Source organism: Staurois parvus, unplaced genomic scaffold, assembly GCF_062004578.1.
Source record: "Staurois parvus isolate SC_StPar_1 unplaced genomic scaffold, SC_StPar_1.0 ptg000640l, whole genome shotgun sequence".
In the NCBI taxonomy this organism is placed as follows: Eukaryota; Metazoa; Chordata; class Amphibia; order Anura; family Ranidae; genus Staurois; species Staurois parvus.
In genome coordinates, this window is record NW_028318436.1 from 184,435 (window position 1) to 210,462 (window position 26,028).

General features: G+C 42.9%; 1 protein-coding gene across 3 annotated transcripts in view; it reads right to left on the reverse strand.

Annotated features, from left to right (window-relative positions):
• Nucleotides 1-2,549: 2,549 nt before the first annotated feature.
• Nucleotides 2,550-26,028, reverse strand: part of GPSM3 (G protein signaling modulator 3) — a 68,822-nt gene continuing 45,343 nt past the window's right edge. For all 3 annotated transcript variants that reach the window (XM_089693913.1, XM_089693914.1, XM_089693915.1), the window contains exons 3-5: nucleotides 24,979-25,120; nucleotides 8,196-8,497; nucleotides 2,550-5,515 (exon numbers count right to left, since the gene is read on the reverse strand). In XM_089693913.1, the coding sequence (XP_089550039.1) occupies nucleotides 5,369-5,515; nucleotides 8,196-8,497; nucleotides 24,979-25,120 (591 nt within the window). In that variant the 3' untranslated portion in view covers nucleotides 2,550-5,368. The remainder of the gene's footprint in view (nucleotides 5,516-8,195; nucleotides 8,498-24,978; nucleotides 25,121-26,028) is intronic.

The window sequence follows — 26,028 nt, forward strand, 5'->3', positions numbered from 1 at the left end:
ATAGGTGCTCCTGAGAAGAGGTAAAGAGGAACTCTAAGAAAACAGCTAAATAGACCCTTTGGATTAACTAAAACTGGAGAGTGCAAAATCTGGAGCAGTTTTGCATAGAAACCAATCAGCTTCCAGGTTTTTTTTTGGCCAAAGCTTGAAGAAGCTTGAATTGAACAAGCTGAAGTTTGAAGCTGATTGGCTACCATGCACAGCTGCACCAGATTCTGAATGCTCCAGTTTTAGTAAATTAGCCTCTTTGTGTAGCAAAACACCCTTCTAGTTAGGTTGTTGAGAGGTTAGGCAAATGTAGTTCTTTTTGGCTCCTGTAATCAGTTGCTCAGTTGTTGATTGCTTTGAGCTGTTCTGTGTTTCATAGGCTGTAGGTTTGATTGTTTCGCCCTGTATTCTAGAGTATTCTAGAATCATAGAGGAAAATCAAATAAGCAGTCTGAATATTTATGGAACTTCAGCCAATCCCTGGGGAGGTGTACACAGTAGGTGGCTGAAGAGCATGTAAATAACCTGGGGCCTGGAGCAGCCATCTTTTTTTGTCTTACTAAAGCAGTTCCCAGCCAGAGGGGCTCTGCCTCTCTGGGCAGGCTGCTGAGTTTGCTACATGGTCATCAAGATCCTAGCTGTGGCATAGCTGGGGGGGGCACTTCTAAATTTCACCCAAGAACCTGGTCTGGAGAGGTTCCTGAAGAGTGTCCAGTGGAAGTTGGAAGGGGTTTGATTGTCCTGTGGCATTGTGGGCATTGACTTCTCCCTTCTACAGGACTCAGATTCACTGTCCATAAGTCAGGTAGGAATGGTTGTACTTGATGACTGAACCCTAGCAGCTTAACCACAAAGGGGCAATGGGGTCCACTGATAAATCAGAGAGAAATCAAGAGCCTGCAATAATTTATTGCTGATTAGGTTGAAATAACAGGAAGACAAACAGTGGCCAACATGTTTTGGGACCAAACAGTTCCTTTTCATCGGTGCTTGAAAAGGAATGAAAATAGTCAACATGTAATCCACTACATGAGTGTCTCTAGTACACATCCATTGTGGCTTATGATGATCCATTTTTTGACGATGAACACTTTCCTGAAGTGTTAAGAATAAAGTCCTATTCTTCGTTCATTTTCTTTTTTTAACCTTGATGAAGGATTGTTTGACACCCGAAACTTGTTAGCATGTTTTTTCATTTTCCTTTCACTTCAACTTATAATATAACAGTAATTTATTGTGAACCCTTAAGACAACAGGCTGACACTCCTTTTGTTAATTACCACATAGTCAGGCAGAAGTCTGACAAATTCCAGCTTCCAGCTTCTCCACTCAAGGTCTCAAGTACATCTAGATGAGCCAGTCCTGGGTTCAGACAACTGGTCATCTCGTTTTTACCACATGTAAGATAAAGATGGCGGTCACACACGGGAATATGTTTTGTAAAACGTAATTGACAAAGTCAACTCACAAATCTTCTAGTCTCCTCTCTGATACATTTCAATCAAAATTAGTTTGATTGTAGAATATGATTATTACCTGGTTCTGTTTGCCATTTCCAATAGACAATGAAGTGGCGCCATTACACTTCTAAATTATTTTTGCATTAAGTAGGCAAATGACACTGAAAGCAGCAGTGGTGGTGTGCTCTGTCTCAGTGTTTCTCATCCAGGGTGCTACAAGCACAAGACCCTGTTTGCCCTGGATCAGAGATGGATCAGAGGACTCCAGGAGGGTGGAGGCTCTGTGGTGGTGGCGGTGGTGGGGGTCTTTGATGTGATGGGAGGACTCCGTCATAAGGGTACTCTGATGTGAGGGGGCTCTCATGTATAGGAGGGACTTTGTTGTGATGGGACCTCTGGCTCTTTGACGGGGGGGTTTGGTGATGGGGAGCCTCTAAAGCATAGGGGTGACTCTGACATGAAGAGTGGGTTCTGATGTGAATTAAATGTCATCAAGGTGGTTGTGTGCTTCGGCTCAGACTACCTATTGTTAAGCAACATTTCTTTTTTTTACATTTTACACTGGGGTGCCTTGATATTTTCCATGCTTTTAAATGGTGTCATGACCAAAAAGTTGAAAATGCCACTCTGACTATGACATCATGGCATAGGTGACAAACCAGACCACCAGATACACTAACTCTATGGGCAGGAAAGCAATTCATATGTCCACATTGTTTATTTAAAGTTGAATACTTGAAGCTGTGCTTGAAACGCTCCCCACTCACTCATTGTTAGAGACCATTTCATGGCAATGTCAATAGTTTGGAATCCAGAGAACAATCAGAATACAGGCTATTGTAGTCAGATTTATGAAAAGTGACATCTTATTAGCTATTGTCACTTAACGTGTGGTAAACAATACCCCATGCTGTTTTTAATAAAAACATAAATTGTACTTTATCAGTTTTGAGGTGACCCAACTTTAATTTCCAATTGTCAACTATGATGAAAAAGAAGCATTACATAAAATGACATCTGAGGTTGTGTCAAGAATTTATGAGTTCCCGAATTCCCTTGGAGGGACAGAGAACGGACAGATGAAACCTCTTCAGGCAGATAACACAGTAAAATCTCCATATTTATTCATGACGGTTTTACAGCAGAAGCGATATAGCACTTCTAGAGGACAATCTGTATTTTTTTGAAGCATTACAGATAAATTACTATCATATTTCAAGTTATACAAAAGGATGATATCTTCTTACATATGGTAATGTCTTGGTAACTGAAATGTGCGAATGACCAATGTACAAGCCCAAGTGCTTTTCTCAAGTGAGATTTGTGTCCACGTCCTGTGACAGTAGGCTAAATAAGGGGATTGTGGCTGCCGGTACTCCCCCTTTATGGTCAGGGCTAGCTCGGAATTTTATTATGGTAAAATACCAACTTCAAATATATTGTAAAAGTCACAGTCCAGAAACAAATAGGAGAGGAAGAAACAAGGAAAGGATGCTTTAATGAGATACATTTGTCACTGGGGGGGGGGTTATAGTGGCATTGTCTCAAGGCCATTTTAAAGCAGACCTATCACCAGAGCCAGAAGTTAGTGATATCCATCCTCAATGTGATATACAGCAATAAAAAATAATACAGTTTCACTGGTTGAATAAAAATTATTTCCAGAGACTCTTATTATAATAATAAGTGTTCTATGCTCTAGCAATGGACAAATGTCTTTTGCTGGTGCACTGCTTCATTGCAGTAGTCTGTAGCACATTTATTCATGGGAGGTACGTCACTAGTACTCTTCTTCATGGGAAGAAAGTCATCAGGACTCTTCATGGGAGGTACGTCACCAGTACTCTCCTTCATGGGAAGAAAGTCATCAGGACTCTTCATGGGAGGTACATCACTAGTACTCTTCTTCATGGGAAGAAAGTCATCAGGACTCTTCATGGGAGGTACGTCACCAGTACTCTCCTTCATGGGAATAAAGTCATCAGGACTCTTCATGGGAGGTACATCACTAGTACTCTTCTTCATGGGAAGAAAGTCATCAGGACTCTTCATGGGAGGTACGTCACCAGTACTCTTCTTCGTGGGAGGAACGTCATCAGGACTCTTCATGGAAGGGACTTCACCAGACTCTTCTTCATTGGAGGAACATCATCAGGACTCTTCATGGGAGGCATGTAACCATCACTCTTCATATGAAATATGTCTTCAGTGCTCTTACTCATGGAAGGGAGTTCTCCAGTACTCTTCTTCAATGAAGCTCCTTCAGAAGCACTTTTCCTCATAGAAAGTACGCCACCAGTACTCTTCTTCATGGGAGGTACATTTCCAATACTCTACCTCATGGAAGATATATCACCAGTACTCATCTTCATGGGAGATGCATCTCCAATACTCTTCCTCATGGAAGGTACATCACTAGTACACTTCTTGTTTGGAGGTACGTTGCCACTACTATTGTTCGTAGGAAGTACATCAGCAATATTCTTAATATTAGCTAAGTCACCAGTATTATTTTTTTCTTTGAAGGTACGTCAAAAGTACCATTGCTCATGGTAGACATGTCATCAATACTCTTCCTGAAGAGAGGTACATCACCAGTACCCTTCTTCCTGAAAGCTGCCTGCTGATGAGTGAGAAATTTAGAAGGCAGCAGAGAACATCTGATGTTGGTGCTCCTACTCTGAGCAGATTGACTGTGCTCTCCACAGTAATAAATCTACAGCATGTCTAACACTTAAAGTTCTCTTTATCATTTCTGATGTCACAGAACCCCCCCCCCGCCTTACAGTTTTCCAACCCCAGCCAAAGACTGTAATAAAATGGTTGCAGTGCTACTCCTGTGGGATACAAAATTGGAAGAAACTCTATGGTGACATACACAATCTGCCTCCACTGGGGTAAAACAACTTCAATAACATGTGTCATCTAAACTGGCTTTATTTGAACTATTGCAAATTCTAAAAAGTATCAAGGAAGTACCATATATGAATAAATTGGGTATTTCAAATAGCTTAAACATTTTTTGTTGATGTGACCATTCCTAGACAGGATGGCATTACTATGCATGAAGTGTCGCTTCAATAAACAGTCCCAGCATACACACAGCATAGCTATTCCACCAAGCTGTTCTAGTCGCTGATGCTGTCTGTGCTTGGCCTATTTAAAGGGATAAGTCAAGCTGACTAGGTTAACCTAGCGATGGGAAGAGGGAGGCAAAGAAGATATGTCAAACTGACTACCTTGTCTTGATGTAACTTATTCAGAAAGTAAGAGTCAGTGACAGGAGTGAATAGGAAGTTCACCAAAACATTGCTAATAATGGATAATAATTATTTTAAACTGGTTTTATATAGTGCGTTTACTAATATCAACTCTAGAAGAGCCAAACTGACCAGATAGCTTTTCACTTAGGGCTACAGCATTCTCCTTCTCACATACTAATGGACAGCCTTCATGTCCTTCACTTCTCTCCATAGATTTCAGTGTCTGCTTGTGCCCACCCCTTTATTTCCCATCTATCTGTTGCATTATAAAATATCCAGTGGTAGAGCTACCAGAACATTATCCCAGTGACTTACAACAAGGTAGAGCTATTAAAAAAAAACACTTCTGAGAAAATCACACAGTTCTAACCACACTATTCACGCTTACAAACTGGTTTAAGAACTAAAGTCTAAGAAGTGTCTTCTGTTCCCCAAATTCCAAGGTGGTCCCCATTTAAAGGTGGTTATCACATATCCAATTTGTGTTTTTCCTGAAATAACATCTGATTTTCTAGGCAATGACCCCCACTTTGTATTGTCCACTCTCTGGAGATCAATGATGGCCCCATTTGGACCTGTTTCTACAGTGACAATTTCACAGTTTACAAGTGGTAAAAGTACAGCCGGACCAGAAATCACGCTCTTCCTAGCCTCTTCTTAAGCACAAGCTCCCTTTAGAGGGGCTGGTAGTTCCACTCTTTGTTCATCCAGGCGATTTCCCTGAACGCGGAATAGGATCTCAAACAGATCTGCTGCAGCCTGAGGAATCGGGGGAGAACTGCGCTGGTCGTTCATTCGCTGAGACTATAGGAAAGAAATGTAGATTATAAAAATAAGTTCCACAGAGGATGCATTGTTTTCAGATAATTTTTTTCTCAATGAAAAATTACAGGGTGTCCCAAAAATCTCCATACATTGTAAAAATTAACAAACTCGTATTATATTTTATATTAATAATTTAAGCTCCATAAGATTGTACCCCTTTCATGACCAGGCCATTTTTTGCTAATCAGCACTGCACTACTTTAAACGGCAATTGCGCAGTCAAGCAACACTGTACTCAAATGACATTTACCGGTATATAATTTGTTTTCACACAAATAGATCTTCCTTTTGGTGGTATTTGATCACCACTGGGTTTTTTTATTTTTTATTATATAAACAAAAATTTTGACAGAAAAGCTATATTTTTTTATATTCTGCTATAAAATATTCAATGAAAAAATTTTAAAAATCAAATTTCTTCATAAATTTAGGTCAAATGTATTCTGCTACATCTTTAATAAAAAAAATCCCAATAAGTCTATATTAATTGGTTTGCGTGAAAGTTATAGTATCCAAAAAATATATATACTGGAATTTTTATGTATTTTTTTTATACTAGTAATGGCGGTGATCAAAAACTTATTGTGGGACTGTGAGAGTGCGGCTGGCAGTCTGACACTAACTAACACTGGGTGGGAACTGACTAGCTGTCAATGACATCTCTAGTGACACTAATACAGTGATCAGTGCTAATATTATACACTGTCACTGTACTAAAGACTCTGGCTGGGAAGGTTTTAACATCTCGGGGGAATGAAAATGAACTGTTTGCCTAACAATCTGTAATGTATGCTGAATTATACTACAGGTCAATTTGTTTCTTTTCCCTGGTCTGCAGGGAAAAGAAATACAGTGATCAATCCCTCTGTTCAAAGCCTTGAATTGTTGGCCAGGATCTGCTGACAGACTCCTGCTGTGTCAAATCACAGGGGAGTAGGTAGGCGGGGGTGCATGCATGCACCAGAAACCTGGAAACAGGCAGAGACATACAGGTACATTACGGTGCCTGTAGAAGCCACCTCATCACAGTATATGTACTATGGAGGTTCGGCACGTGGTTAGATTTTATTTTCTCTACATGTTGGCCAACGTGAGGTGGCCAACACGTAGAAACTACAAATAAATGAAACATGCAGCGCTAGTAAAAATTATAGGTACATAAGAAAAAACATCAAACATCAGACTCATAAAAACTCAATCCTCTAAATCAAGGAATGAATAGCTAAATGCCATATAGGTAATGATAGAATAAAATGACGCTCAATGGCGCAACGAATAGTGACAAGTGCAAACGTCCAAAGTCAGCGTTATAGAGTGCACACAGTGGTGGTAATGGCGACATGCAAGGCAAACTATTGATAAATGGTGACAATCTGTGACCGTGATCCTTATACGGTGATGAGTGTAGATTGCACTAACCAGAAAGTGCAATTTAATGCGCATTTGAGTAATTTATAACCAACTCCTGGTCATCCACATCTGGGAACTGGAACACAGTGGGGGTCATCTGGCCAGCACCAGCGTCAGCTAGGCAGGTAGCACACCATCAGGGTCTCCAGGTACCAGGGAAAGCGCTCTTCTCACTAGCAGGGGGAGCCAGTCTCACCATTAATGTAGAAGCCACCAGGTCATCGGGGTATGCCTTGGAGGGGGGGGCTCGAGAGTAACGAGCCAAACACAGAAAATCCCAATAGTGTAGTACTTTTATTGAACAGAGGGGGTGTATAACACTGAAATAAACTCACATGCTGCAGCCTAGGGGCTGGCAGAGAAATCCAAGATGGCCACCGGCCGTCCACGTGGGCCGTGCGGAGTGACGTCACAGGGTAAGGGCACCTCCCTAATGCATTTCGTGCCCGTGCACGTTGTCAAAGGGGACAAAGGGTAGCTACATTTGTATATACAACTCCAACCAAACCTTTTTTCGTATATAATGAGGAAAGGTTAGAACTTATTTCAGGTTTCAACTCTCTGTGTTCCCATTGGGAAGATTTCCACTAACTTCCATGACAGGGTGTCAGAGGGGACAGGAAGTGATGGGAAATGTCTTTATTGGGGGTGGAGACAGCTACAAGAAAAACCCTTTTTTTTCTAGTATGTGGGGGGAAAGTTTAGAATCATGGCCGGGTTGGCATTGCTATGTGCACCTTCCTATTTCCATTTCCATCATTTCTTGTCCTAGTTTCACTGGGAGTGGTCATTGAGATACACAGTAAATGGAAATCTCCTCAATAGAATCACAGACAGCAACAAAAACCTAGAGGCTCTAAACCTTCTAAACGCTGTTTTAAAAAAAAATTGCATAGAGTTGGGCTGGTATAGACATAATAGGAAAGAGTTAAATCCTCCGTCAGTTTTTGACCCCACTGGGGTGATTCATCCTCTCTATTTGTTCAGAACAGAAAGTGAAAGGAAAACCAAATATTTACAGTTGTCACCAGAATGAGAACGGAGGGGATATCTCCCAATTGGGACACCTGATCCAGTATTAGCTGCCTAAGACTAAGATTTCCCCTTCTTTGGAGAGATGTCATGTGTCTCAGGGACCGGAAGAGAAAAGAAAACTCCTGAATGGGACAACGATAACAAAAAAAAAAAAAATTAAGTGCTTGCTACAGTTAAGCTTTAATAAAACAGTATTTTTCACGTCTGCTCTCACCTGGTGCCCTAGGATAGTGTTGTAAAGCTCCTCCTGCGCGGGTATTTTTATGGAAGGAGGCTTTTTCCTCCGACTCCGCCCAGCCCAGGATCCTCCTCTCCTCCTCTGCAGTTCAGTAACGATCCCTCTGTCATCAAGGGGAAGAGAAAACTGGCGATAGTTGGGCATCGAAAAATGTCGCTTTGGCTGGAGGACTCGTTCAGGCAGTGAGGCTCTTTGTTCATCTAGACGCCTGGTCTGTGCAATCGAGAGGAGATCAAAAAATTCTTCAGTGTGTAGAGAGAGCATTGAGGCTGAAAGACCTGGGAGGAAAAAAGTATAGCAATTATAGCAATGTTATAATACTATATGCAGTGATATGAAAAAAGCACTTAAATGATTCAGATCATCAAAGAACTGTTAATATTACATAAAGATAACCCCAGTAAATACAAAATGCAGTTTTTAAATGATGATTTCATTTATTAACCCGTAGACGCTGAGCACACACAAATATGCGGCCTCTCAGCAACTGGGCATTGACGCCGAGCGACTGCATATTTGCATATCATTTGAAAATATATATGTGCGGAGAGCACGCGCCCTGCACGCTCCCAGCACATATGTCATGACTCACGGAAAGGTCCTTATCTCCCCTTGTGATCGGGACCTTTTCTGATCATGTGACCACTGTGACAGCGAATCAAAGTGGTCACATGACCCTAAAACCCCGCCCCGACTTCTGAACCTCTTAAAGGGCCGGGAGGCACCGATGCAAAGGGGTTAAGGGAAAAACGCTGCCTGGCCCTGTGTGAAAAAGTAATTGCCCCCTAAACTTCCTGCTGCATAACCCAAGTGTGCTTGAGGCCACAAACCAGGGGCAGACTGACAACTCATGGGGCCCCCGGGCAATAGGGGATCATGAGGCCCCTGTGTCCTTGCCCAAACTAAAGCCTATGAAAAAGGTATCAGGGGCATCTCATGGGGCCCCCTACTGACCCCAGGCCCTCGGGCAGTGCCCGAGTTTCCAAATGGTCAGGTTGGCTGTAAGAGGCCTTGTGGTTTCTAACACAAGGCCTGGGCCCTGTCAGGTTGGCTGTAAGAGGCCTTGTGGTTTCTAACAGCAGCCCTTGTCACATGACCCTAAACACTGCCCCACCTCCCAGCATCAAAAACCCCTTAAAGGGCTGGGAGGTGCCGGCACCAAGGGGATAATTTATTGAATTTCATTTATTCAAATCATGGAGGCTCAGCAGCAAAAGTGAGCATTACCTAGGGCAGTCTGTATGCAAATACAGCCTACCTAGGAACAACCACTCCTACAGACTGATATCCACCTATCAATGCATTTGATATTTGCAGAACTCCTCCCAAGATCCAGCCCACTTTTTACATCAGAGGTTGAAGGCTCTGGAGAGGAATATTGAGGCAGGGCACTTGTGTTGTCTTCAAGAAGCTATGTATAGCACCCTGCTGATCCCTCCCAGATACCAGCCACCATCTGCCTGCATTGGATGGGGAAGCACAAAGACCCAGTGATGATGTCACTGGGTCTAAAATAAAGTATGTGATAAAATCTAAACAGTTTTATAAAACAAAATTAAAAAAAGCAATTAGCATGTTGATGAGGGGGGGGGGGAGCAAACAGCAGAAGCAGAATATAAGTGGAACAAACTTAAGCTTTGATGCTTTTTTGAAAGATCTTTGCAGCAAGTGCTGAAGCACGCCTGCTGATATTATAGTGACTCCCAACCCGTGTCACTGTCTCATTGGCCAAATAGCTTGGTCTACATGTAAAAGAAGATAAATATAAATCGAATGATAATGCAAATGAAAACTACATACAATTACGGCTCTTTCACGAGGACGTTCAAATTGGGTCCGCCTGAACGGACCCGACCGGAACCTCCATTTTCTTCTATGGAGCAACATGTCCATTTACACCCGCCAACATCTGATCCGACCCACAAAAAAGGGACGGATGGGGATCCAATTCCCCTTCTGTCCGTCGGATCGGGTCGGATGAAATGGACAGGCGGTCTGTTTTCATCTGACCGCCCATTGAGGAGAGCGAGCAGCTCTGTGTCCGCTCTGCAGCAGCGAAGCGGACATGGACCTGTCATCCTCTTGCTCAGCGAGGATCAGCGGAGAGATCCCCTGCTCAGCAAGCGGATCCGCTAAACGGGTCCGTCCCGTGCGAACACATTATTTTTTTTATCAGTGGTCCTTGCAGTCCGTTACTGGGATTGGATGCTGCATGTGTTGAAAAACATACATTTTATGAGGTATTGTTGAATACATACAGTAACTACATTTTTTTTTAACTATTAACCCAAAACAAAAAATATATTGCAGCTTACCCATCATTAGATGTGGTGGCTGCATTAGGCTTTTTTTTAGGGGTTTTCACCTGGTGATCTGGCCAGTAACACACCTCCTATATTATAGCTCCTCGACTCTGGATGACGGAGGCTCTTTTGCACAGCAGCATTGTCAGTCTGAGGAGAGGGAAGTGTTGGATGTACTAGCAGATTTAGATACACTAACAAATTTAAGCCAAACTCCAGCTCACACTTTCTCAGTTAAGCAAACGTTTTTTCCTTTTGGAATAAATAAAGCTGATCATTTTAAGTACCCCTGTCAGAAGCAAATGGTTTGTGCCATACCTATAAACTGATACATTCTGTAGCAGAGCTTGTTCTTTTGAAAAAGCAATAGACTTACTGGCTGGATCACCAGATGAAAATACAAAAAAGAAAGCCTAAAAAAGAAAACTGAAGCGGCCACCACATCTACGAATTGGTAATCTGCAATATAATACATGTTTGCATTTTAGTTTAATACTATACTGCTTTAACCAGGGGCGGACTGACCATTTGGAAACTCGGGCACTGCCCGAGGGCCCGGGGTCAGTAGTGGGCCCCATGAGATGCCCCTGGTACCTTTTTCATAGGCTTTTTTGAGTTTGGGCAAGGACACAGGGGCCCCATGATCACCTATTGCCCGGGGGCCCCATGAGTTGTCAATCCACCCCTGTGTAGGAGCCACCTCATCACGGTATATGTACTATGGAAGGTTGGCACGTGGTTAGATTTTATTTTCTCTACCTGTTGGCCTACGTGTCCGCCCCTGGCTTTAACTGTATCACATTGTATTTTATATCTGTCAGGTGAATCTACAACCTAAAAAAAAGTGCAGAAAAAAATCTTGGGGTTTGAGGGTTTTTTTCTTTTTGCTCTGGAGTCATACTGGAGATGTTGCAGAATCAAGCTGCAGCAAACTAAATACACCACAAGATGGCACAGCAATGCCACTAAGATAGTATGCTCCCTCTATAGCAGTGGTCTCGAAACCGCAGCCGGGGGCCAGATATGGTCCTTTGCTTGCTTTTTTCTGGCCCTTGGGGCACTATTCCTTCCATTGACATCAACCACAGGGTATAATCCCCCCTTCCCCCCGACACCAATGAAGGGGTACAATTTGTCCCAATTATACTAACGATGGGGCCCAGTGACACCAATGATGGGGCAGAATTTCTCCTAATGACACCAACAATGGGGCACTTTTTCTCCCACTGACAGCAGAGACCTCCTCTACCCCCACTGGCCACAGTCTGGCCCCCCTAATGTCTGAAGGTCAGTAAACTGGCCCTTTGTTTAGAAAGTTTGGAGACCCCTGCTCTTTAGATACATGTCAAATAAGTCTAATACTGTGACACCAGGACATTATTGTATAAAAAGGTTCTTTGGGGCTACACTGGCAGGAATACATGGTAAGAAAATCAACCAATCGGTCATCCGACGACCGATCGGCATTCGTTCGTTGGTTGAAATCGTGGCCCACATTAACCAATCAAAAAATAAATAATTTGTCGAGCAATACGTAGTGTTGATGTCTTCCGTACAAGTGGAAGTGATGCAGTGTGCAGGGGCGGACTGACCATTTGGAAACCCGGGCATTGCCCGAGGGCCCGGGGTCAGTAGGGGGCACCATGAGATGCCCCTGGTACCTTGTTCATAGGCTTTTTTGAGTTTGGGCAAGGACACAGGGGCCCCATGATCCCTTATTGCCTGGCAGCCCCATGAGTTGTCAGTCCACCCCTGGCAGTGTGCATGGGACCTTGTAGCCACGCCCTTCCGGCCAGAACAAGCATTCAGCGCCCTGCTGCCCAGAACGAGTGATTGGACATAAATCCTTGGAATTAATTGGATTTATGGATCCTTGGACATTTGGACATAATTGGATTAAATTGGGTTTATGGATCCTTGGACATAAACATCCGGGTCATCTTCTGTTTCCGCTCATACGTGATAGCGCTTGATAGATTTTTTCCGGACGACCGTCATACCACCGCATAGAAAATTGGTCGTTCGCATGCGAAACGACATTTTTCACTGTCGTTCAACCGGATTTTTTCGTTCACAACATCGTTATCGGTTATAACATCCTGCTCATCATTGAAGAGAAAATCGGTCGATCATTTTCTTAGCGTGTATTCCTGGCTTTACATTTGCACAGTTTGCGGGAGAATTGTGCTTTTTTCCACTACATGAACACCAGAGCACTCAGAGAAAACTCAATCTTTTTCAGGTCTTTCAGTTTTCTAAATCCACGTACACCATTGGAAATGCAAAACAAAAACTGTGTGTAAGTGGGTGCAAGCTGTGCTGGGACAAGGTCATCTTGTGTCCACGGAAAAGATGCCAAACTGTGCTCCTCACAAGATGTATGAGCGTTATGCGTCAGAAAAAAATGTCCCCCCCCCCCAAAAAAAAAAATCAAGTGTTAATCTACACGCTAACCCGCTAAGCAAAAATTTACCTTGCAAGCTGAGCTAAAATCAGAAATTCCATTCAGTGTACCATATTCTGACTCTTACATAATAATGTGTCCAAAATGCAGAGAGCGCCTTGCCTGTGGACTGCATGGGTATTCAATCTAATATTTGTTCTGTGTATATTCATGCATCTAAATCTACCTCTCCTCTGAAGCGCAATCCACAATCAGATCGCTTTTCAGAGGTGATGGACAGGCCAGGAGGAGGTGATGTGACACTCTCAGTGCCTGATTTAACCACATTTTACCAACAAACACACTGCAACTGTGTCATTGCACGAATTTGGAGGGTGTTTGTGGCACTTCCTAGTTCGCCTGAATGTGTGGCATTTAACGGACTTGCCACCCACTGAGTGCTACATGTCAGGTAATTTCAGCTCAGCTGCATTATTTTACCACTCCCCCTGAGCGCATATCTATATGAAGCCCTAAACTCCAGACAGACATAACAGACACAAATGATTGCAGCTCTGTAATCAGTAATATATCAATACATTTATTGTTAAATACTAACAGTGTAAGTAGATGTGTCTGACCTCTTGCAGGTCCTGTACAGCAGAGCTGGAGTGTGAGAGGAGAAGCGGATTTGGAGTGTGCAGCGCTGAAAGGTGAGAGCTGGGGGTGGGGGGCTTGTGCTGCTAAGCACAGAGGGAGAGGTGTATGAATGGGGGGGGCAGGGGGTGCTGGGCACAAAGGGAGAGGTGTGGATGGGGGGGGGAGCAGCGGGAGAGGTGTGGATGGGGGTTCTGTGTGGATTTGGGGGGGGGAGTGCTGGGAACACAGAGAGGTGTGGATAAGCATTTTCTTAGGAGCCTGTAAATCATCAGCAGATTGGGGGTGCAATGCAGCGCCCTCGCAGACTGTCAGTGTATGCTGTCTCTTCATACCGCGTACAAGCAGGCAGTTACACACTGATAGGAAGAAACAATCAGCTACCTAGAGCACAGGAAAGGCAGTCGGTACTCGATGTTTCCCATCACTGAACTGAATGACGCGGCCAAGTGGACGGAGCCCCACACAGGTGAAGGGAGAAGATTCCCGGCCTGCTGTCACAGCAGGGACTCAGAGGGATGTGGGGCAGCTGCAGCAGTAACATGTTACATGTTACACCCTGAATACATGTGTAACATATTATGAAAGCTGAACTTATCCTTTAAATGTCATATACCAGTCCCTTCCTTTTCTGAATGGACAGAGTCAGTGATCAGTACACTGACTCTGTCCATTCATTACTGAACCATAGTAAACTGTGTTTACTATGCTTCAGTTTGTGAATGAATGAGAAGCTCTGTACAGAGCTATTCCTGTCCAATCAATCTGTGCAGCTGAGTCTGCAGAGATCTAGATCAAGGGCTGTGTCCTCAATCTCTTTTTTTTCTCTGTCTCAAAGGTGGACCATCAGAGGTTTGTTTAGACTCCTGATACCTCACCAAACCCCCCACGGGCTCCTAAAAATTGTAAAAAAAAAAAATAAAAATAAAATTGAAAAAAAAAAATAAAGAAATAAAATGGTAAAAAAAAAATAATAATAAACCACTGACACTAGTGCCGGAACTACCAGGGTTGCAAATGTCAAACTTGCGAATGGGCCCTGGCATTCGGCTTGGGGGGAAGGGCCCTGTCTGGGAGTAAGAGGGGCCCTTCATGGTTTCTTGCACCGGGGCCCTGAAGGTTCTAGTTACGCCTCTGGTTTAGGTGGAAACAAAAAGCATGCTGACCTGACAGGAGGAGAAAATGACAGAAAGATGAGCTGATGACTGTGCTGCTTTCTCCTTTTACTGTCTAGTCAAGTTGGGGGCAGACCCAGGACGACCTGGACTTAGGAAGACATCTAGTAGCAGAAAAAAGTACTGCAAGGGAAATCTATGGAATGATATTGCGGCAAAAGCTGGTTTTGTTCTTTTTTTTAGCTACTCATTCGTGTATTAGTCTAAAGTTCTGCTTTAAGGTTCAATGTATGCATGTATTGTCTCTAATATACCTGTATGCCCTCGCTATCAACTGCCAATCTGCAACAGCTGGAGGCCAGCAAGGAACAGAACGGACCATATCATTTCTCACCAGCTGCCTATCTCCCATAAAACACACCAGGAAATGTACCTTAACTCCCTATTCAGAATGTGTTTGCTCAACCCTAACATTAGTATTTACAGGAGCAGATCGCTTACCCAGATCATCTTTTATTTTTAATTGTGTTTGTTTCTTGATAATCATTTTATTGCTTCTTCAAAAGAAGGATATAAATCAAAGATAACGCCAACGGAAAGAGGAAGTAATAATATATGATACAAGTTTATTCCTGGGGTCATTTGTTGATATTACATGAAAATTCACTTGAAATGTAACTGCTTATTACATTCGGACAAGCTAGTTATGTGGGTTATGAACCAGAGGAGGGTTAGGCTGGGAGGCAGAAGGGCATTTGCTCCCTAGGTCAGTATTATTAAGAAATGTTGGGCTGGTGGACATGAATGGAGATAGGTCATCATTCCGCGCTCAATGAGATCAAGATCCATAGTCAGTGACACATAATGGGCATCTACCTGCTCCCTGCCCAGACTTTTGTCTACAGTAGGCTTTCACAGCTAAGGTTCCTCAAGAGGTTGCTGGGGGTTCCTTGAGCAAGGATCAATTAATGCCACTCAGATAGGTTGCCACTGAAACTAATGATCTTTTGTGAGCTGTGGATGGGGTAATCAGTAAGTAAGCAGGTGTTCCCTGAGACTGGAACAAGGGTTCCTCCATATTAAAAAGGTTGGTCTACAGCAGTGGTCTCCAAATTGCGGCCCAGGGGCTGGATGCAGCCCTCTGCTTGCTTTTGCCTGGCACTTGGGGCACTATTTCATCTGCTGATACCAGCAATGGGGAATAATTTCCCACACTGACAGCAATGAAGGGGCACAATTCCACCCAAAGGCACCAACTATGGTGCACAATTCCTCCCAATGACACGAATAATGGGGCACAGTTCCTTCCAATGACATCAATGATGGGGGCACTATTCTTCCCAATAACACCAACAATGGGCCACAATTCCTCCCACTGACACCAAAGTGGCCACAGTCTGCCCTCCCACCCCCAAAAAAAGTCTGAAGGACAGTAAACTGGCCTTTGTTTAGAAAATTTGGAGACCTGGTCTACAGCATCTGGCAGAGCCAAGTCTTTCAGCACTGCCTGTCATGTGATCGCATGCTAAGAGTCACAAAGGAAGCCTATGCTGGATGATTTAAAAAAGGTTTGTGCCCTGCCCTATGGTAGTTGTGTCCAAAGCCTACATTTAATGGTGCTAGGCTGTAGTCAACCTCAGCATAAATTGACAGTTCAGTTTCCTTACCCTAGGTTCACATTTCTGCGAGAGGGGAACACGTGCATTCCTCACCCACAGACAAATGCACTGCACTGTAGTTGACGGATGGGGCTGACATTATTTCTAAATGGCACCCCATGAATCGGCAACCGCTGGGCATTTTCACACACACCAAGCTCCATGGTGTTATGGCACCATGTGGTTTGGTGCGGCGCAATTTTTAAAAAGAATAGGGGCTGTTTTCCCCACAGGTAGGGCAGGCCATTGAAAAGAATAGACTGCTCTACCAACAAGAGCCTTCGGTTTTATTTATTTTATTTAGGTGTTCAGGACATCAGGTGTGTGACAACATTTGGGACATCCCATTCACTATTCTGTCCAGTCGTGTTTTCATCCATCAACAAATGTCATCTGATGAAGATAAACATCACAAGACAACAGGAATTTTGGCAGCATCTACAGCCAGGAAGGCGTTTCTTTTCCCTCCAGATGTTGTTAAAGCCTTTGAATCTTACACAACCACTGATGTCCTAAGAGAGATCAAGCACTTAAAGAAAAGACGTGGGCCTGAAGACATCCTACATGGCTCTGAAATGTCGCTATCTTTTGCTGTGATATGATGAAACAATAAAGCATTAGACCTTTTTATGGGGTTCCCTAGCGAGCTGGTGACTTATTTCCTGCTTAGAAGTCATTCTGGTCTCCAGCTGGTGGTCGCTACAGCACCCACCCTCTCTTTAGCCATTAACAGGAACATGTGCCTTGGGAATATTGCTTAGGACTTATGTCTCTGGAAATTATTAATATTATTATACAGTATTTATAAAGCGCCAATAGTTTGCTCAGCGCTGTACATTACACAGGGGGACAGAACATGTGACAGAACAATACCAATACAATGCAAAACATGAGGGGATTGAGGGCCCTGCTTTTTTGAGCTTACAATCTAGGAGGGAGGGGATGGTGGCACAGGAGGAGATAGCTGTGGGGGATGGAGTGGTAGGAAGAGTGGAGGAGGTCGGCAAGTTAGCAGGGGGTGGGGTAGGCTTCCCTGAAGAGATGGGTTTTCAGGGTGCGCCTAAAGGAGAGGAGAGTAGGTGATAATCTGATGGGTTGGGGCAGGGAGTTCCAGAGGATGGGTGACACCCTGGAGAAGTCCTGGAGGCGGGCATGGGAGGAGGAGACCAGGGAACTAGACAGAAGGAGGTCTTGTGAGGAGCGGAGTGTGCGTGTTGGGCGGTACTTGGATATTAGGTCAGTGATGTAGTTCGGGGCAGTATGGTGGACAGCTTTGTATGTCAGTGTTAGGATTTTGAATTTGATTTGTTGAGCAATGGGAAGCCAGTGGAGGGATTGGCAGAAGGGGGTGCGGAGATGGAAATGGTATAAAAGACTCAATATTCTGAGTTATGAATAATTATGTCTCTCTTGCCAATCGCAAAAAGGTTTATTGCCAGTGTTGTATGCTGCCTAAGGGTATTATAGTTACATAGTTAGTCTGGCTGAAAAAAGACAAAAGTCCATCCAGTGCAACCATTAAAAAAGTTATAATCCTACGCCCACAGTTGATCCAGAGGAAGGCAAAAAAAACCCCAGCAAAGCATGATCCAATTTGCTCCTGCAGGGGAAAAAATTCCTTCCTGCTCCCCCGAGATGGAATTGGATATTCCCTGGATCAACTTTACCTATAACTCATCTTTACCTATAGTATCAGTGATGCCCCCTGACGTGAAATTTACTGACAAGATGCCCAAAATTTACAAACAGCACCAACTTTCTTTGCTAGCAAAAATCATGAAATTTATAGACAGCCACATTTTTACTGAAACTTCAAAAAGTGTCAAATAAATGACAATTTTAAGTGCAAATTAGTGGAAATATCAATATTTAAATACAATTTTACTGAAAGAGTAGTTGATGCTTGGAATAAACTTCCAGCAGAGGTAGTGAGCCAGTCAACAGTAAATAGCTTCAAACATGTGTGGGACAAGCACAGATCTATACTCAGACAAAAAAAGTTAACACAAAAACAAACAAAAAAAAACAACAAAACCCATACACAAAATAAACAAACGCCCCCCCCCCCCCAAAAAAAAGGACAGACTCAATGGACCACGCATTCTTTTTCTGCTGTCACTTTTCTGTTTGTATGTTTAAGCTATAAACATGTAGTTAGTGTGATTTGTGTTTAAGGTATAACAAAGGCAAAAAAAAAATTTCTCCTTTTACATGAAGGTCAGGTTAACGTAACCTAGCACCAAGCAAGAGGGAACTCTGTGGACCCTGATGTAAAGGGGGAATGCTGCAGACTCTGGTGTAAAGGGAAACTGATGTAAGGGGGTCACCACAAACCCATCCTTACAAAAGATTCCACAGAGACTGCAGACCTACTACAGGAGACAGTCAGAATACATACTGCTGACAGACAAACTACAGGAGATGGTCAGAGCCTGCAGACAAGGTACAGGAGATGGTCAGAGACTGCAGACATGATACAGGAGATGGTCAGAGCCTGCAGACATAATACAAGAGATGGTCAGGGACTGGAAACATACTACAGGAGATGGTAAGAGCCTGCAGACAAGGTACAGGAGATGGTCAGAGCCTGCAGACATACTGTACTACAGGAGACAATCTGAAACTACAGACATGATACAGGAGATGGTCAGGGACTGGAAGCATACTACAGGAGATGGTCAGAGCCTGCCGACAAGGTACAGGAGATGGTCAGAGCCTGCAGACAAGGTACAGGAGATGGTCAGAGACTGGAAGCATACTACAGGAGATGGTCAGAGCCTGCAGACAAGGTACAGGAGATGGTCAGAGTCTGCAGACATACTGTACTACAGGAGACAGTCAGAAACTGCAGACATGATACAGGAGATGATCAGAGACTTTAGATATGATACAGGAAATGGTTAGAGACTGCAGGTATACTACAGAAAATGGTCGGAGACTGCAGATCTACTACAGGAGACAGCCAGAGACTGCAGACATACAACAGGGGATGGTCAGAGACTGCAGACATGGTGCAGGAGATGGTCAGACACTAGGCATACTACAGGAGATGGCCAGATACTGCAGACATGGTGCATGGTGAACTCCCGGTTCTGGGTCACCTGATCCCTGTGATAGCCTCTGATTGGCTATCACAGTGATCAGTCAATGTGAAGCCCTCCCATGTGTTTTCGCTCTCTCTCCTTGCAGAGAAAAAAAAAAACATAACTGTGTAAAATAGAAGAAGAAGAAGAAAAGAAAAGAAAAAAATACCTAGATCAAGGTTTGATCTAGGTCAGTGCCAGGGTTAGTGTTAGTGTCAAAGGTCATGGTCAGTATATTTTGGACAGGATTTTAAAAAAATTTAAATTATTAGCAGCATCAGTTAGTGTCAGTATGTTTTAAGTAGGATTAAAAAAAGCAAAAAGCGAAATATTGCTTCTGGGCTGTACTACGGGTACAAACAACTAACATACACATATGTGGTATCGCTGCAATCGTCAGGAAAAGGAGAATTTATTTTGGATTGTTCTTTGGTGGTAGATTATGGTAATAGAAAAAAATATACAGCTAAATGTTACAAAATGTTTTTTTTTTCTATTTTGGGCCAGTTTACCTTTGATAATAAGAAAAAAAAGCAGGAGATATCCATTACAATTTACCACCAAATGAATGCCCAATTTGTCCTGAAAATACAAGGTATAATCCACACAGATACATAAAGTAGTTGTGATGATATGTACAGTTTTACTAACACAGGTCAAAATTGCAAAATTGTGCTTAGGTATTAAAAATTGTTTTACTGTCAGGTGGGAAGGGGTTAATGAATGGTTAGGGGGTGTAGCTGTCTAACTCCTCAATGTCACTACTTCTTAAACATTTCATAGATCGCACCTATAAGGGAACATATCAAAGAGATCTGAAGGATAGACTCTTATTCCCATTTATGTTACCTCTAAGACTGTTACCTACTGCATAAACTCACTATAGCGTACATATACCAGGGTGTAAAGAATATCAAGAAGGAAACTATCGGGTTGTTAAAGTTGACCTAACACCTGAGCAGGGGCGGACTGACAACTCATGGGGCCCCCAGGCAATAGGGGATCATGGGGCCCCTGTGTCCTTGCCCAAACTCAAAAAAAGCCTATGAAAAAGGTACCAGGGGCATCTCATGGGGCCCCCTACTGACCTTGGGGCCTCGGGCAGTGCCCAAGTTTCCAAATGGTCAGTCCGCCCCTGCACCTGAGTTGGAATTGACTTGGAGGAAGAGGGGGTACTTTTGGAGGCTTTTTAAAAGTGATTTAAGAATGTAAACAAAACAAGGCATCAATATAAGTATCCAATATAGAAGCAACCAAAGCTGGGAGTAGATGAGAGGTAGAAAAGGAGCAGGGATAGGCGAGAAGATAAAAAGAGAGAAGGGAAGAAGTGAAAAAAGTGGGGGTAGACTTGTATTGGGAAGCAGGAAACAAGGAGAATGTGGTAGACTTGTATTGGGAAGCAGGAAGCAAGGAGAATGTGGTAGACTTGTATTGGGAAGCAGGAAACAAGGAGAATGTGGTAGACTTGTATTGGGAAGCAGGAAGCAAGGAGAATCTGGTAGACTTATATTGGGAAGCGGGAAACAAGGAGAATGAGGTCTGGAGGGGAAGGACAATTTTGAAAAGGAGGTGGTGCTCATAGGAGAAGTTAATGAAGGGTAACGATGGGATGATGAAGCTGGGGGTCTTAAGATCCAGGATCAACCAATTTCCAGAGGATCAATATAAGGGATATTAGAGAAGGACTGGTTGGGATAGTCAAAGTCGATGGTGGATTTTTATTCTATTAACCACTTCCCATCCGGATGGTGGCAGTGCAGGGGCGGGTGGCTGTTTATAAACGCCTCCCCACACCCTGCTTGTGCGCGCTCCCTGGGAGCGCACAGCACCGCGATTTGGTGCCCACTGTGCCCTCCGATCGTCGTACTGGACCTCTGTGCGAGGTCCCGATCATGTGATCACTGATTGGCCAATCAGTGATCACATGCAGAGTATTATTATTATTATTGTACAGTATTTATAAAGCGCCAATAGTTCGCTCAGCGCTGTACATTACAAAGGGGGACGGAACATGTGACAGAACAATAACAATACAATGTAAAACATGAGGGGATGGAGGAGAGTAGTAAACAAGATGTCACTTGTGACATCATTGCTTACTACGTGTGAAATCTGTGAATGATCACAAAGGTCACATGGTACAAGGCTATTCACAATTGCCTTGTACCATGTGACAAGCTGTAACCAATCACAGCTCACACGGTATTTCTCAATGGCTGCAAGAATGCAGCCAGAGAAGGAGAAATTATTGCTTTTACAGCCTTTATGGGTATAAAAGCAATCAGTCTAACAAAAAAAAAAAATCTTCATCACCCCCCACAAGTAGTACAGTGTCACCAATAATAATGTAAAAAAATAAAATAAAAATGTAAAAAAAAATAATTTTTGGTTATAAACTAATTTGGGTTATTTTTTTTTTACTAAAAAGATAACTGAATAAATTTTGGCCAAGATTTATGATGAAATATTATTTATTTGCAAAATAAGATAAGAAAAACACTTTTTTTCAAAATTTTGGGAATTTTTCATTTATATAGCAAAAAAATAAAAATCCCAGTGGTGAAGAAATACCACCAAAATAAAGCTTTATCTGTCTCAAAAAAATGCTAAAATATTCATATGGGTACAGTGTTGCATGACCGCGCAATTGTCATTCAATTGGCCTGGACAGGAAGGGGATAAAAGTATCCGGACTAGAAGTGGTTAAGAAAAAGACTGGTGTGGCTTTAGTGAAGTCAAGGCATCTAGGTGAGTCTGTATCGGTCAAGTAATCAGAATCTCCCTCATTTCCTCCATCTAGGAAATGGAGTCCACTCTGTGTTTCTTACAGTGGAGAGCAATGAGTGTCTTATAACGATTAATCAACTGTGAACAAGGAGATTTTTTGAAAGAGTGGATAGACTCATTGAATATACGGAGAAGACGATGGTGAGGATCTAGAGGGTGGTTTGCCCTGCTGATAAAAGTGGTCCAATGGTGGATTGTGATCTTTATGGTAAATAATAGGGCAAGTCCTTCTTATATGAAAGAAGAAGAAATCTCCATGTTACAAAGTTAGACTCATGAAAGATCTAATGTAGTCTTTCAGGAGTCATGTACCATCTTGATTGGAGTTTGTAAGCAGAGTCTTGCATTTTGGAGCTTACAGAACACTTACCATATATGGCAGAATGCAAATCCTGCTCCATTGGTCATCATCAAATTGATCAGTTGAACTCAAATCAGTTGATATGGCCATTGGTGGTGGTGGCTAACAAATTGTATCATTTTGAGAACATGTAATCTTCATTGTATTTTTTTGGAATCTTATGCAGCCTTGAAGTAGGGGGTTACCCTAAACCCACAAAAACATGTTGGCTTTTATTGAATATTTTATAATAAAATTAAGTTTTGGACTTTATAAACTGAGTGTAAACTGTGATTTTCTCTTTGCAGCCTATGTTTTTTTTGTTGCAGTCTTTGTCTCCATTAGGAAAAGTCACCCTTTCTTTTTGTCCTGGTGACCATTGCCTCTAGGACTGAAGGTTAGGGGAAAATTAAAAAATTGTGTTGTCACCAGAACAGGAATAGAAAATCTTATAATGGACACAAATGTTCCAGTCACAACTATATAGACGTGATTCCACTCAATTTAGAGAGATTTCCCCTCACTTCCTGTTGTGTCTACAAGACAGAAAGTAAAGGGAAATCCTGGATGGAAACCAGAAGTCAAAAAAAGAAGAAGGGTTTTAACCCTGCCCTATATTGGGACCTGGGTCTGAACCTGGGACCTCTGCTGTGTCTGGCAACATCTCTCCTTGTTGAGCCACTGAGATGCTGGCCAACTTGCTTTCTGATCCATTAGACAATCCTGCCTTGTTTCTGCTGAACCTTGAACTCGTTGAGCCTCCCATGAACTTCCTATTTTAGCCATGCCTTTTGGACTTCCTGTTTGCCAGATTATTGTGTTTGTTGCAGCCAATATCTCACTCTTGTCCCTCCTGCTGCCCTCCGTATCTTTGCTATCACCCATTACCGACTTCTGGCTTGTTCCTTGACTATGCTTCTGCTTAATCCTTGCCTGCTATATCTGCTACCAGACCTCCTGGTGGAGCGATCCTGAGGACCACGACCTGGTACTAACACACAGCAAAACCCATCACCACCATAAGAAGCTCTGGTGAACGCCAATTAGTACTTAGACTCCACAGCTTGGGTGAGCCCGTGTCATCTGCCAGAGTGACCTTCTGCTGCACCTATCCAGCTGGTCAGTGGGTGTCTCTCTACTGGCCTCTGAGCCTGACTCCTGATCGTGACACCCTACTTTATCCAAATCGAAAAAAAAAAAATGATTTTAGATACACTTTGGGGGTCTATTTTTAAAACACTATTTGGACAAATGTCACACATTCGTGGCTGTAGATTCTCTAGTTCTAGTAGATTAATTCCTATGATTAACAGATCCATCTAGTGGCCAAAAATGCAGTATTTTTTTCTCATTGGGGTATTTCAGAAAACTATACCACATTTTGGCCACTTAGAATTAATCTATTAGAAAAATTACAGTCAAAATTAGTTAGGCATGAATGAATGTGTGTGGCATTCATCCAACAAATGTCTTATAAATAGACCCATTTGGGTATCCTCAGGAACCAGCACTTTGTCACTGTTGATACTGTAGGTCAGCTTCATTTTAATGAAGTATTGAGACTTTTGGGGCTGCCAAAAACTTGGTGAAAGATGCCTTTTCCCATTAAGATCATGTTTGCTGCTATATTCAGTTATACAAACAAAAAAAGAATACAATAATGATGGTGCCCTGACTCTTTAGTTTTGGAATATTTAACTGATTATATTACAAATAAGTCTTTCTGGTGATTTTGCTGTTTTGAGTTCATGCTATAATTTTTAAAATACAAACCCTGATGAAGGAGGAGTGTTTTGAGCATCTGAAAGGAGTTGTCTTTTTGTAGTGAGGCAGAAAAAAATCTTATTACGGACTTTATAAGTGGTACTTCTATTCTTTATCTCATCTTCAGGTTTTTATAGCTGTGTGTCCACGCTGGGGATGATTGTATCTCACTTCCTGTCCTGATGACCACACAGGACGAGAGTCTCAAAGGGACCTCAGGAAGCAATAAAACAATTCTAACATTTACCAAAAATATCCAAAGATAAAAGAGAGTTTGGCTAACACTGGGCCTAGATCAGTCATCACTGAATGTCTGTTTTGGGGGTTTGTCAGCTTTTATGGAATCCATAAGTCGATCTTCTAACCTGTAGCTCCTTTGCAGGAATACAAACTGCTGTCTTGTAATTTTTTTTTTCAGCAAAAGAGACACTGCAATTTTTTTATTCTCTGCGCAAGACTATGTAAGGCATACAGGGTTAGTTTCAGTGCTGGCTTAGATTACCAGAAGCTCAGGGGACCATTATCCTACACCAGTGGTCTCCAAACTGTGGCCCTTTGCTTGCAATTACCAGTTGAAGTAGAGCAGTGCAGAATAGCAAATAAATGGCCTGGTCATGAAGGACGTAAAACTTTCTGGTGATGAAGTGGTTAGAAATGGGAACACATTACCTCTCCTTTCACAGGAGGGAGATGGAGGCGCTGACTTCCAGGCTCTCGGCTTGTCTCCAATACTCTCTCTAGATAAACTCTTGTTGTCCAGGAAGACGCTCTCAAGCTCCTCAGGCTGCGGGGAATCTGGAGGAGACATTTCCTGCCCGGGACACAATAAGAAATAATAAAAGAACAGATAATAATAAAATCAGAGATACGTAATAGGAGAGCCGTTTTAGAGGCGAGAACTCTGATAGAGTGTCCATGTTAGTACCAGGTTGTGGTCCTCAGAATCGCCCCACCAGGAGGTCTGGTTGCAATATAGTTGGTGTGAAGGTGCGATCAGAGTGTGGACTTACATTGTGACTTCTGGAGCAAGGGCGCAGTGACATGAGTCGGTGTTTGTTTTGTTGTTCCCTACCATATTTTGTTCCACAATTCAGAAGATCTTTGGGAAGTCCTGTGCCATCTACCCTCCCCAGCCTATGGATGGACATAAATCACCCCGAGGTCCCCACACTTTCAAGTCTGTAGTAGTAAACCCTCAGTACAATCAAATGAACATTCTCCAGTAAACTATTTGTTAAAAATCTTACCCCAGCAATTGCAGTTCACAATTTTCAATGCTGCTGGCAACTGCTCTCTCAGTGCTGCTTCCCTGAACTTCCACTCCTCACAGGAAAAGAGTTAACAGTGGACAGTGCAGTCTCCAGCCAGTCTGATAGCTTGGAGAATAGAGGGGGGTGAGCAGGAGGTGTCTTTCCATCCTAGGCTATGGGGCTGTGTGTTTCTATTGATGCACATAGTGTAGGGAGACAAAATTCAAGTTCTTGCATGCAAGGCTGGCTCAAAGGATGCTGCAAGAGAAAGTAGCCACCCTGACACAGGAAACCTGGGGCACCAGTCATGGTATTAGCTTAAGACTCCATTCACACTTGTACAGCTTGTCATGAAACTTTGGACACTAAAGCCGCATGACAAGTTGCACCCCAAGTTTTCTAATGACAACCATTCAAATGTGTGTCTTGAAGTCGCTGCGACTTTTAAGAAGGCTCCTGCACTCATTTG